Source organism: Pseudophryne corroboree, chromosome 1 (genome assembly GCF_028390025.1).
Source record: "Pseudophryne corroboree isolate aPseCor3 chromosome 1, aPseCor3.hap2, whole genome shotgun sequence".
In the NCBI taxonomy this organism is placed as follows: domain Eukaryota; kingdom Metazoa; phylum Chordata; class Amphibia; order Anura; family Myobatrachidae; genus Pseudophryne; species Pseudophryne corroboree.
Genome location: NC_086444.1, coordinates 970,666,551 through 970,679,821, shown reverse-complemented (window position 1 = coordinate 970,679,821; position 13,271 = coordinate 970,666,551). Strand labels below are relative to the sequence as shown.

Below are 13,271 nucleotides of genomic sequence, written 5' to 3'. Positions count from 1 at the left end.
TATGTAACAAGAAGTCTTGTAACTTTTCTTCAGGTCCATCCCAAATAAAGATGACGTCGTCTATATAACGATACCAGCAGACTAAATTTTCCGAATATGTGTTTTCTGTCCAGATTGTGTCATCTTCCCATTTTGACACGAAGAGGTTTGCATAACTTGGAGCCAGGGGTGTACCCATTGCGGTACCACATTGCTGAAGAAAGAATTTGTCATTGTACCAGAAGTAGTTATGAGTCAAAATGAATTCAATGTTGGCCATGATAAAGTTTATTTGCTGGTTTGGAATGGTGGTTTGTGTGGATAAGTAGTGTCTCGTGTGAGCACAGCCTGCTTCATGTGAGATACACGTATATAATGATTTAACATCCGCGGTTCCTAGTGTATATGATGTTTTCCAGGTTATATTTTCTAGGATTTGCAGAATGTTAATTGTATCTTTTAGATAGCTTTTCTGTTGGGTCACTAAATTCTGTAAGAAATGGTCGGTATATTTTGATAAATTTGAAGTGATTGAATTGATCCCAGAAATGATCGGTCGTCCGGGTGGGTTTGTCAAATGTTTGTGGATTTTTGGCAAAAAGTAAAATGTTGGAATTTTTGGTTCTGGTTGAAATAGGTAGTCAAATTCTTTTTTCTTAATGATGCCAATTTCTAGGCCTTCTTCGAGATGTTCATGTAGTTCTTTTATAAATCTTTGTGTGGGATCTTGTTCCAGCATTAAGTAAGTATCTGTATCTCCTAGTAGACGTTCTGCTTCAAGTTCATATTGTTCTCTTTGCATGATGACAATTCCTCCACCTTTATCCGCAGGTTTGATTACTATGGTTTCGTCTTTTTTCAGTTCCATTAAAGCTATGCTTTCTTCTTTTGTCATGTTGTATCTGATTTTCTGTTTTGAGGGGATTTTATCGATGTCTTCTTCCATAGCTTTCTGGAATGTATTGATGAATGGACCTTTGCAGTGTGTAGGGTTAAATATTGATGTGGGTTTGAAATTTGTGTGTTGATATTCTTCAATTGATGTTTGTGGAGTTTCAATCTGTGTGTTTTGAAAATATTTTTTGATGGTCAATTTTCTTATAAATTTTTGAAGATCTATATAGAGGTTAAAGTTGTCCACTTTCGAGTGGGGCGCAAATTTCAGACCTTTTTTCAATAATTGTTTTTGAGGTGCTGTTAGTTCTTTCTTGCTTAGATTGAAAATGGTGGTTTTCTGTTCTGTATATACAGGCTTCTTTTTGTTTTTTACGCCTCCTCTTGTACCTCTTTTTCTTGTTCTTTGTGTTTTTTGGATCTTTTGTTCATGGGTGACACTTTTTGATCTGGTGGTTTTTTCCCTATATGGCTGTTCTCTAAAAAAACTTGAATGTCTTCTTCAGAGGTGTATTCATCTGTGCTGTCGCAATGGTTTCTTTTTGTGGATTGTTTTCTCCCTTTATTGGAATGAGTTGCTGATATATTAGTTTCTTTTTCTTGATTTTTTCTTTGAATTGTATGTAGAAGAGATGAAAATTGATTTTCTTCTTCTTGCTTTGCCGCCTGTTCACCTCGGTTGAATGAGTGTCAATATTTAACCCTACACACTGCAAAGGTCCATTCATCAATACATTCCAGAAAGCTATGGAAGAAGACATCGATAAAATCCCCTCAAAACAGAAAATCAGATACAACATGACAAAAGAAGAAAGCATAGCTTTAATGGAACTGAAAAAAGACGAAACCATAGTAATCAAACCTGCGGATAAAGGTGGAGGAATTGTCATCATGCAAAGAGAACAATATGAACTTGAAGCAGAACGTCTACTAGGAGATACAGATACTTACTTAATGCTGGAACAAGATCCCACACAAAGATTTATAAAAGAACTACATGAACATCTCGAAGAAGGCCTAGAAATTGGCATCATTAAGAAAAAAGAATTTGACTACCTATTTCAACCAGAACCAAAAATTCCAACATTTTACTTTTTGCCAAAAATCCACAAACATTTGACAAACCCACCCGGACGACCGATCATTTCTGGGATCAATTCAATCACTTCAAATTTATCAAAATATACCGACCATTTCTTACAGAATTTAGTGACCCAACAGAAAAGCTATCTAAAAGATACAATTAACATTCTGCAAATCCTAGAAAATATAACCTGGAAAACATCATATACACTAGGAACCGCGGATGTTAAATCATTATATACGTGTATCTCACATGAAGCAGGCTGTGCTCACACGAGACACTACTTATCCACACAAACCACCATTCCAAACCAGCAAATAAACTTTATCATGGCCAACATTGAATTCATTTTGACTCATAACTACTTCTGGTACAATGACAAATTCTTTCTTCAGCAATGTGGTACCGCAATGGGTACACCCCTGGCTCCAAGTTATGCAAACCTCTTCGTGTCAAAATGGGAAGATGACACAATCTGGACAGAAAACACATATTCGGAAAATTTAGTCTGCTGGTATCGTTATATAGACGACGTCATCTTTATTTGGGATGGACCTGAAGAAAAGTTACAAGACTTCTTGTTACATATAAACAACAACCAACTGAATCTAGCCTTCACCACAACAATTAGTCGACAACAAGTAATCTTTCTAGACCTCGAAATATATATCGAGCATCAAAAAATAAAAACCAGAACACATTTTAAAGAAGTTAATGGGAACAACACACTCCCCACCCACAGCAATCACCACAGAAAGTGGATCAAAAACATCCCAGGGGGTCAAATCCAAAGATTACGAAGGAATTGTACAGATGAAGCAACATTTCTCATACAAAGTGAACATATAAAAAACAATTTCATAGAAAAGGGTTACTCACAGACGGAAATTCAAAATCATATTGAAAGACTGAAACAAACCGATAGAAAGGACCTTATACAGTACAAGAACAAAAAGGAAAATCCCATCCAAATACCCTTCATTACCCAATACAACAGCAATACAGCAATAGTGGAAAAAATGATACGGAAACATTGGCCAATTTTACAACTGGATGAAACACTGAAACACCTACTACCTGAACAACCAAGAATTATCTACCGAAAAGCCCAAACAATCAAACAGACAATCGTGAAAAGTCATTTACATCAGCAAAGTAAAAAGAACTGTGACCCCGGCAACAAAGGCTTCAGACAATGCCTAAATTGCAAAGCTTGTATGATAAGCAACAGAACAACAAGAAAAATAACAAACTTTTCATCCACAACAACAGGAAAAACTTATTCCATTAATCAAATGTTGAGCTGTGATACAGAGGGAGTAATTTATCTCCTACAATGCCCCTGCAATCTCCAATACATCGGTCAGACAAAAAGAAAAGCAAAAATTAGATTTGCCGAACACATAAACAACATAAAAAAAGGACTATCCACGCACAATGTTTCCAAACACTACCTTGAAGTCCATAATAAAAACCCAGAAGGAACGAAATTCTTGGTGATCAGAAAAATATACGCCAACTGGAGAGGAGGCAATATCTCTGAAGAACTTAAAATGGTGGAAACAAGGTGGATTTTTGACTTGAAAACCATGGCACCGAAAGGCCTGAACATTGAATTCGAATTGAACCCCTTTTTAAGAAAAAAATGATCTCCATTCAATATAATAACCAACACCCAAAAAAATTTTTAGCCATCATCAGTTAAAAACAACTAATAAAAGATCTAGTATTTATCAGATAAACACAAAAAATAAAGAAAATCATTTACTTCAAAAGTCCAAATTATCAAAGAGCGGTACCTATAAAACACCTGTTATATTATTTTTCTTTTATCATAAATAAAAAATTATATAATTTTTGTTTTTATTTAAGGATGGCTCTTTGTAGCCTCTATTTTATGTGGAAAGCCTGACATGAGGTTCCCACCAAAAATGATGTCACCTCCGGGCGGAAGTCCCGGTATTTTTTAATATAAATTAGAAGCCAAATAAAAAACTTTTCATTCCTCCTCGAAAAAGTGCATCTGCATGAAACGCGTTGGAGACTGTTCAGCAAGGAGAAAATAACCCCGCTGCACGGCCAGGACATCGGCCGCAACATCACCCGCAGTCAGCGGTCACGGGAGCCGGAGAACATCAGTGCGCACACAGCCCCGCTGGACGCAGCGGGACTAGACGCAACCATCCACTGCACCTAGGATCAGAGCCGCAGTGCTCACCAGCAGGTCCGGAAAAACTAGCGCAGGGACAGGTAGGACAACCGTGACTCCTATTAACTGCACGGGTTACTCCTTACAAATTCACTCAAAAGAGTGTAAACATTATTTTACTAACAATTTTCTTTTTACAGGTACCGCTTATCAGTCATTTACATAATTTTCCAATCCCCCTTCCAGATATACCCTTTTTTTTAATGTTTTCGCAATTAGCGCTTTCAATCCAAAAAAAACAAATTACTAGGAAAGGATTTGGAATCCAGGGTAAGACTCATACCAGCCACACCAATCACACCGTACAACTTGTGATAACTATACCCAGTTAACAGTATGAACAATAGCTGAGCCTCATTCAACAGATGGCTCAGAACAATAACCCTATAGTTAAGCAATAACTATATACAAGTATTGCAGAAGTCCGCACTTGGGACGGGCTCCCAGCATCCACTACGGACTACGAGAAATAGAATTACCGGTGAGAAAATTCTGATTTTCTCTGACGTCCTAGTAAGGACCATGGGGATTATACCAAAGCTCCCAAACGGGCGGGAGAGTGCGGATGACTCTGCAGCACCGAATGAGCAAACTCAAGGTCCTCCTCAGCCAGGGTATCAAACTTGTAGAATTTTGCAAACGTGTTTGAACCCGACCAGGTAGCAGCTCGGCAAAGTTGTAATGCCGAGACCCCTTGGGCAGCCACCCAAGAAGAGCCCCCTTCCTCGTGGAATGGGCTTTTACCGATTCAGGATGCGGCAGTCCAGCCGCAGAATGTGCAAGTTGAATCGTGCTACAGATCCAGCGAGCAATAGTCTGCTTAGAAGCAGGAGCACCCAGCTTGTTGGGTGCATGCAGGATAAACAGCGAGTCAGTATTTCTGACTCTAGTCGTCCTGGAAACATAGATTTACAGGGCCCCAACTACGTCCAGCAACTTGGAATCCTCCAAGTCCCGAGTAGCCGCAGGCACCACAATAGGTTGGTTCAAATGAAACGCTGATACCACCTTAGGGAGAAATTGGGGACGAATCCTCAATTCTGCCCTGTCCATATGGAAGATCAGATAAGGGCTTTTACATGACAAAGCCGCCAATTCTGACACACGCCTAGCCGAAGCCAAGGCCAAAAACATGACCACTTTCCACGTGAGATACTTCAACTCCACGGTCTGAAGTGGCTCAAAACAATGTGATTTTAGGAAATCCAACACTACGTTGAGATCCCAAGGTGCCACTGGAGGCACAAAAGGGGGCTGAATATACAGCACTCCCTTAACAACGTCTGAACTTCAGGCAGCGTCTTTCCAAGCCTTTAACAGCGTAGGAATCACTTCATCTGGAACGCCCTTTTCCGTTAGGATCCGGCGTTCAGCCGCCAAGCCTTCAAACGCAGCCGCGGTAAGTCTTGGAACAGACAGGGCCCCTGCAGTAGCAGGTCCTGTCTGAGAGACAGAGGCCATGGGTCCTCCGAGATCATTTCTTGTAGTTCTGGGTACCAAGTTCTTCTTGGCCAATCCGGAACTACGAGTATAGTTCTTACTCCTCTCTTACTTACTATCCTCAGTACCTTGGGTATGAGAGGAAGAGGAGGGAACACATAAACCGACTGGTACACCCACGGTGTCACTAGTGCGTCCACAGCTATCGCCTGAGGGTCTCTTGGCCTGGCGCAATACTTTTTTAGCTTTTTGTTGAGGCGGGACGCCATCATGTCCACCTGTGGCCTTTCCCAACGGTTCACAATCTGCGTGAAGACTTCTGGATGAAGTCCCCACTCTCCCGGGTGGAGGTCGTGCCTGCTGAGGAAGTCTGCTTCCTAGTTTTCCACACCCGGAATGAACACTGCTGACAGTGTTAGCACGTGATACTCCGCCCATCGGAGAATCCTTGTGGCTACTGCCAACGCCATCCTGCTTCTTGTGCCGCCTTGTCGGTTTACATGGGCGACAGCTGTGATGTTGTCTGACTGAATCAGCACCGGCTGGTTTTGAAGCAGGGGTTCTGCTTGACTTAGGGCATTGTAAATGGCCCTTAGGTCCAGAATATTTATGTGTAGGGAAGTCTCCTGACTCGACCATTGTCCTTGGAAGTTTCTTCCCTGAGTGACTGCTCCCCAACCTCGGAGGCTTGCATCCGTGGTCACCAGGACCCAGTCCTGAATGCCGAATCTGCGGCCCTCGAGAAGATGAGCACTCTGCAGCCACCACAGCAGAGACACCCTGGCCCTCGGGGACAGGGTGATCAGCCGATGCATCTGAAGATGCGATCCTCACTTGTCTAACAGGTCCCACTGAAAATTCCTTGCATGGAACCTGCCGAAGGGAATTGCTTCGTAAGAAGCTACCATCTTTTCCAGGACTCGCGTGCAATGATGCACCGACACCTGTTTTGGTTTCAGGAGGTCTCTGACCAGAGATGACAACTCCTTGGCCTTCTCCTCCGGGAGAAACACCTTCTTCTGTTCTGTGTCCAGAAACATGCCCAATATCAGCAGACGCGTCGTAGGAACCCGCTGCGACTTTAGGATATTCAGAATCCAGCCGTGCTGTTGTAGCACTTCCTGAGATAGTGCTACTCCGATCAACGACTGCTCCTTGGACCTCGCCTTTATAAGGAGATCGTCCAAGTACGGGATAATTATAACTCCCTTCTTACGAAGGAGTATCATCATTTTGGCCATTACCTTGGAACACACCCTCGGTGCCGTGGACAGACCAAACAGCAACGTCTGGAATTGATAATGGCAGTTCTGTACCACAACCCTGAGGTACTCCTGGTGAGGTGGGTAAATGGGGACATGAAGGTAAGCATCCATGATGTCCAGTGACACCATAATATCCCCCTCTTCCAGGCTTGCAATAACCGCCCTGAGCGATTCTATTTTGAACTTGAACTTCCTTATATAAGTGTTCAAGGATTTCAATTTTAGAATGGGTCTCACCGAACCTGTCTGGTTTCGGTATCACAAACATTGTGGAATAGTAACTTCGTCCCTGTTGAAGGAGAGGAACTTTGATTATCACCTGCTGGAGGTACAGCTTGTGAATTGCCGCTAGTACTACCTCCCTTTCCTTGGAAGTAGCAGGCAAGGCTGATTTGAGGTAACGGCGAGGGGGAGACGTCTCGAACTCCAGCTTGTATCCCTGAGATACCTGTAGAGCCCAGAGATCCACCTGTGAGCGAACCCACTGGTCGCTGAAGTTCCGGAGACGGGCCCCCACCGCACCTGGCTCCACCTGTGGAGCCCCAGCGTCATGCGGTGGACTTAGTGGAAGCAGGGGAGGATATTTGTTCCTGGGAACTGGCTGTCTGGTGCAGCTTTTTCCCTCTACCCCTGCCTCTGGGCAGAAAGGACGCGCCTCTGACCCGCTTGCCTTTCTGAGGCCGAAAGGACTGTACTTGATAATACGGTGTTTTCTTAGGCTGTGAGGGGACCTGAGGTAAAAAAGTCGACGTCCCAGCTGTTGCTGTGGACACGAGGTCCGAGAGACCGTCCCCAAACAATTCCTCACCCTTATAAGGCAAAACTTCCATGTGCCTTTTAGAATCAGCATCACCTGTCCACTGCCGAGTCCATAATACTCTCCTGGCAGAAATGGACATTGCATTAATTCTAGATGCCAGCCGGCAAATGTCTCTCTGTGCATCTCTCATATATAAGACTACGTCTTTAATATGCTCTATAGTTAGCAAAATAGTATCTCTGTCAAGGGAATCAATGTTATCTGACAGGGAATCAGACCATGCTGCTGCAGCACTACACATCCATGCTGAAGCAATAGCAGGTCTCAGTATAGTACCTGAGTGTGTATACACAGACTTCAGGATAGCCTCCTGCTTTCTATCTGCAGGCTCCTTTAAGGCGGCCGTATCCTGAGACGGCAGTGCCACCTTTTTTGATAAGGGTGTGAGCGCCTTGTCCACCCTAGGGGATGTCTCCCAGCGTAACCTATCCGTTGGCGGGAAAGGGTACGCCATTAGTAACCGCTTAGAAATCACTAGTTTCTTATCTGGGGAACACCACGCTTCTTCACACAATTCATTTAACTCATCAGATGGGGGAAAAGTCACTGGCTGCTTTTTCTCCCCAAACATAATACCCTTTTTTGTGGTAACCGGGTTAATGTCAGAAATGTGCAACACATTTTTCATTGCCGTAATCATACATCGGATGGCCCTTGTGGATTGTACATTTGTCTCATCCTCGTCGGCACTGGAGTCAGACTCCGTGTCGACATCTGTGTCTGCCATCTGAGGTAGCGGGCGTTTTTGAGCCCCTGATGGCCTCTGAGATGCCTGGGCAGGCGCGGGCTGAGATGCCGGCTGTCCCAAAGCTGCGTCATCGAACCTTTTATGCAAGGAGTTGACACTGTCGGTTAATACCTTCCACATATCCATCCACTCAGGTGTTGGCCCCGCAGGGGGCGACATCACACTTATCGGCACCTGCTCCGCCTCCACGTAAGCGTCCTCATCAAACATGTCGACACAGCTGTACCGACACACCGCACACACACACACACAGGGAATGCTCTGACTGAGGACAGGACCCCACAAAGTCCTTTGGGGAGACAGAGAGAGAGTATGCCAGCACACACCAGAGCGCTATATAACACAGGGATATACACTATACACAAAGTGAATTTTCCCCCTATAGCTGCTTATATCACAATTTTGCGCCTAAATTTATGTGCCCCCCCTCTCTTTTTTTACCCTTTCTGTAGTGTATACTGCAGGGGAGAGCCTGGGGAGCGTCCTTCCAGCTGAGCTGTGAAGAGAAAATGGCGCTGGCTGTGCTGAGGAAGATAGCCCCGCCCCTTCAGCGGCGGGCTTCTCCCGCTTTTTATAATGTTAATGGCGGGGTTTTTTGCACATATACAGTGTTATACACTGTATTATGTGCTTTTTGTGCCAAAAGGTATACAAATTGTAGCCCAGGGCGCCCCCCCCCCCCCCAGCGCCCTGGACCCACCAGTGACCGGAGCGTGTGGTGTGCTGTGGGAGCAATGGCGCACAGCTGCAGTGCTGTGCGCTACCTTATTGAAGACCGGAGTCTTCAGCCGCCGATTTTCTCCCGGAATCTTCCGTCTTCTGGCTCTGCAAGGGGGACGGCGGCGCGGCTCCGGGAACGGACGATCGAGGTCGGGCCCTGTGTTCGATCCCTCTGGAGCTAATGGTGTCCAGTAGCCTTAGAAGCACAAGCTAGCTGCAAGCAGGTAGGTTTGCTTCTCTCCCCTAAGTCCCTCGTAGCAGTGAGTCTGTTGCCAGCAGATCTCACTGAAAATAAAAAACCTAACAAATACTTTCTTTATAGTGAACTCAGGAGAGCCCACTAAGTGCATCCAGCTCAGGCCGGGCACAGATTCTAACTGAGGTCTGGAGGAGGGGCATAGAGGGAGGAGCCAGTGCACACCAGATGTAGTACCTAATCTTTCTTTAAAGAGTGCCCAGTCTCCTGCGGAGCCCGTCTATTCCCCATGGTCCTTACGGAGTACCCAGCATCCACTAGGACGTCAGAGAAACAATATTTAAATAAGCCTTTCCGAAAGGATAAGGGGTATCTGGAAAACATACCCTTAACATGATAGCCTTGTTGAGTCAGTGCCCCACCTACTGTGATTTTACAGCATTACAAGACTGCCCTCTACGTGGCATATCCCAGAAGTTTCTTCCCTTTTGGAAGAATCTTACTGGAATCATTCTCTAGAACTCAGGCACACTGTGGGGCCCATTTATCAAGCCTTGGAGAGTGATAAATAGCACAGTGATAAAGTACCAGCCAATCAGCTCCTAACTACAATGTTACAGGCTGTGTTTGAAAAATGACAGTTGATTGTTTGGTACTTTATCACCATGCTATTTATCACTCTCCAAGGCTTGATAAATCTGGGCATATATTTCAGATTATTCCAAAAGTAGTGTTTGCATGGCAACCGGTTTACATTGCTAGGTTTCCTATATAAAAATACCTGACTAATATGGCTCAATCATAAATACTATTAAATGTTAATGTCAAATACATGCATAAAAAGTATTGGAAACTAAACTGCAATTTCAATATGACTTTCACCTCAGGGCAATCTGCACATATTTCAATCATTTCCTCACACAATTATTTCAATGAGAATTTTGCATTCCTATTTTTTTCCATCACCATTAAGCAATAGTATTGAACCACATTTGTTCCCTGAAAATATAGATAACAGCTTTTTCTAGCGCAACATAGATTTACATATTGAACATTGAAATATGATCCAACCAAAACATATTGCAGGATGCTGTATGTGCCTTCCACTTCTGCAGTGGTATCATTTCTGTTCAATATCTGGGGAAAACTATATACCAATTGATGTACAGAAAGTAAATTCAAAATATTTCATTTCAAGCTGGCTTTGGCTTCCCCTCTCATCTCTTCACTTGAAATCCCCTGCCCAGCCCATTTAAATATTACCATAATAATAATAATAATAATATGCACTTTCTAAGCTCTATGCCACAAGTTTCACTTCTCTGTGACCTCAATTCTTTTGAGCGTCTGTCAGCACCGCCCCATGTCCAAGGGAATGCTTTCTCAAGTTCATGGCATCCTCATCGATGATGTGCTACCTGATCGAAGCCCTCATGAATCCTACTTGGAGACGGACCTCGGTCCCCCACCAGATGAGGAGGCCTGGAATGGTATGAGACTGGCAACTGTTAAATCCTCCATCTCCATTCACCTTAAGGAAACATCTTATAAACTATATTAATACTGGTACTATATTCCAGTAAGGGTCTCCCAAATGTTGCCTCTGCTTCGCCCCTCTGCTAGAGAAACTGTGGGGGTACCTCGGTCATGTTTGGTGGATTTGCCCAGTCTATGAACCCTTTCAAACCTCGATTCATACTCTTTTGAATAACCCATTCGATGACCCGATCCCAAAGGATCCGTGGATCTTCTTCCTATATTATCCCCCTCTGGACCTCTGTAAATATTCTGTTAAATTGCTGTCCCGCATCCTATTTGCTGCAGAGTTTGATTGCTTGCAACTGGAAGAACACTCTTCCACCATGCCTCTCTACGCTGAAATCACAAATTTAGCATATAGCGGTGATGGCAAATATTACTTATTATCTTCATGAAAAGAGCCATATGTTTACTCAGGTGTGGGCTTCATGGCTCTCCTACGCGGACACTCTATCTCCTCTGATTCTTGCACTTACTATCTCTGTTTGACTTATGCACGATGGGAGGATTCTACCTCCTTGCTCCAATTCTTCCTTGTCGAACTTATATCTTATTTTCCTATTTATCTATATTTGTACTTTCCCAAAACTTGCTAATTTGTTGTGCTTATTGTACTTGTAACTTCTGATTGTTTGTGAGTTCTTTAAATAAAGATTAGAATAAAGTAAATAAATTGAATTTACTATTTATGCTTTTGTTTCCAAAAAAAACAAAACAGTCAACCCTTTAATTTCACTGCATTAAGAATTAAAAAAAAGTACCAAATATTTTTATTAAAATTCCCAAAGAAAAAGGTCTCTTCTTCCTCATGTGATATTGTCCCCAATGTGCTTACAAGGTATACTTGCTAAAATTGAATAAATTGGTTTTATTGTCATATGGTAACAGGGATCTGCTCCAGAAAGAAGGATTCATGCACACTTCTCCCAAATCAGTTTAGTTTAACTTGACCAAACATAATTTACTAACAAGTACAGATCAGGCGGTTGCGATCCCAGGCAGTCAAAATACTGACACCGGAATCCAACAACTGCTCGGAATGTCTGCGCCCCCGGGGAGAGTTAGGTTGCAGGGGAGGGAGGGTTGGGTTTAACCTGCCGAAAGGGAGGGTTAGGGTTAGAGGGGCACTTGGGAATTCTAAACTTTGGTATGACGCAGGCGGTCTTCTGACCATCGGCATACCAAATGGCGGCATAGTGTACACAACATATCAGAACAATATAGTGGTTATATATTTGTACTGAATGTAGCCTTGGCAAGATAGGAATAGGTGACATGACACATGTTTGTTCAATAGGGTAACTCTGTATCTAAAATATTGCAGACGTTTCAGATTGCTCCAGGTCCTATCCTCAGGGTGCAACATTCCTTTCTTGAAAAGAGGACATGGAGCGGGGCCTAAAGTAGGATTTTTGTCAATCGGGGCAAGGTAGTAAGTCTACAGACTGCGGCTGCATATAAAGAAATACTGCTCCAAAACCTGAGATGAAGACAAATGAGGTATACATCAGAGCTACACAGAGGTATTCATCAGTCTGCGGCTACATAAAACGAAGTATTGCTCCAAAGCCAGAGATGAAGACAAATGAGATATACTGTACATCGATAAAATCTAAATTATTACCATTTTTATTTTCTCTTTCTCCTGCTCCGCTTTAGCCTTTTTCAGTTGATGTAGTTCATGAACAAATACTTTCTTCTTTTCCAGCCAGTTCTGCATAGATAATAATGTTTCTGAATAAAATGTGAAGACTCAGCAAAATATATTTTGCCTGGGGTGTAATAATGTAACTAAATAAAGGGGAACATGGAACAGAGTTTATCACTGCCACACACCGTATAATACCTTAATTGCTACTATCATTGTACTAAGCCCAACAGTATACGATTACTCTGAACGTGCTTGCAAACAAAATGTATAATACTTAGAATAACTTGTTAATACTGCAACTCAGTTAAATAATGAGACCTACTGATAATTAAAAACTATCTGGTTCATTTAATTAAGGGAAAGTCAAGTTTGCATACTAGCTGGCTCTTCACCCGAGCTGCCAGAGTGATGATGGAGATGAATGTCCAGGTGCTAGGTCCAGGAGGCACGGAACCATGAAATGTGTAATTGAGGCACTGGATCCAGGAAGCTGATCTGCTCCCCGGACTATGGGAGAGGTTCCAGCTCCCCACAATATAGGCATATCCCAGACATATCGGGAAAAATAGGATTTTAATACCTACCGGTAAATCCTTTTCTCCTAGTCCGTAGAGGATGCTGGGGACTCCAAAAGGACCATGGGGTATAGACGGGATCCGCAGGAGTCATGGGCACACTAAAAGACTTTTACTGAGTGTGAACTGGCTCCTGCCTCTATGCCCCTCC

At 43.2% G+C, this 13,271-nt stretch overlaps 1 protein-coding gene across 4 annotated transcripts in view; it reads right to left on the bottom strand.

The window, feature by feature from the left end:
• The window catches only part of MAP9 (microtubule associated protein 9), a 379,878-nt gene that overhangs the window by 35,613 nt on the left and 330,994 nt on the right, over positions 1–13,271 (bottom strand). For all 4 annotated transcript variants that reach the window (XM_063920498.1, XM_063920497.1, XM_063920499.1 and 1 more), the window contains one exon: positions 12,519–12,608. In XM_063920498.1, the coding sequence (XP_063776568.1) occupies positions 12,519–12,608 (90 nt within the window). The remainder of the gene's footprint in view (positions 1–12,518; positions 12,609–13,271) is intronic.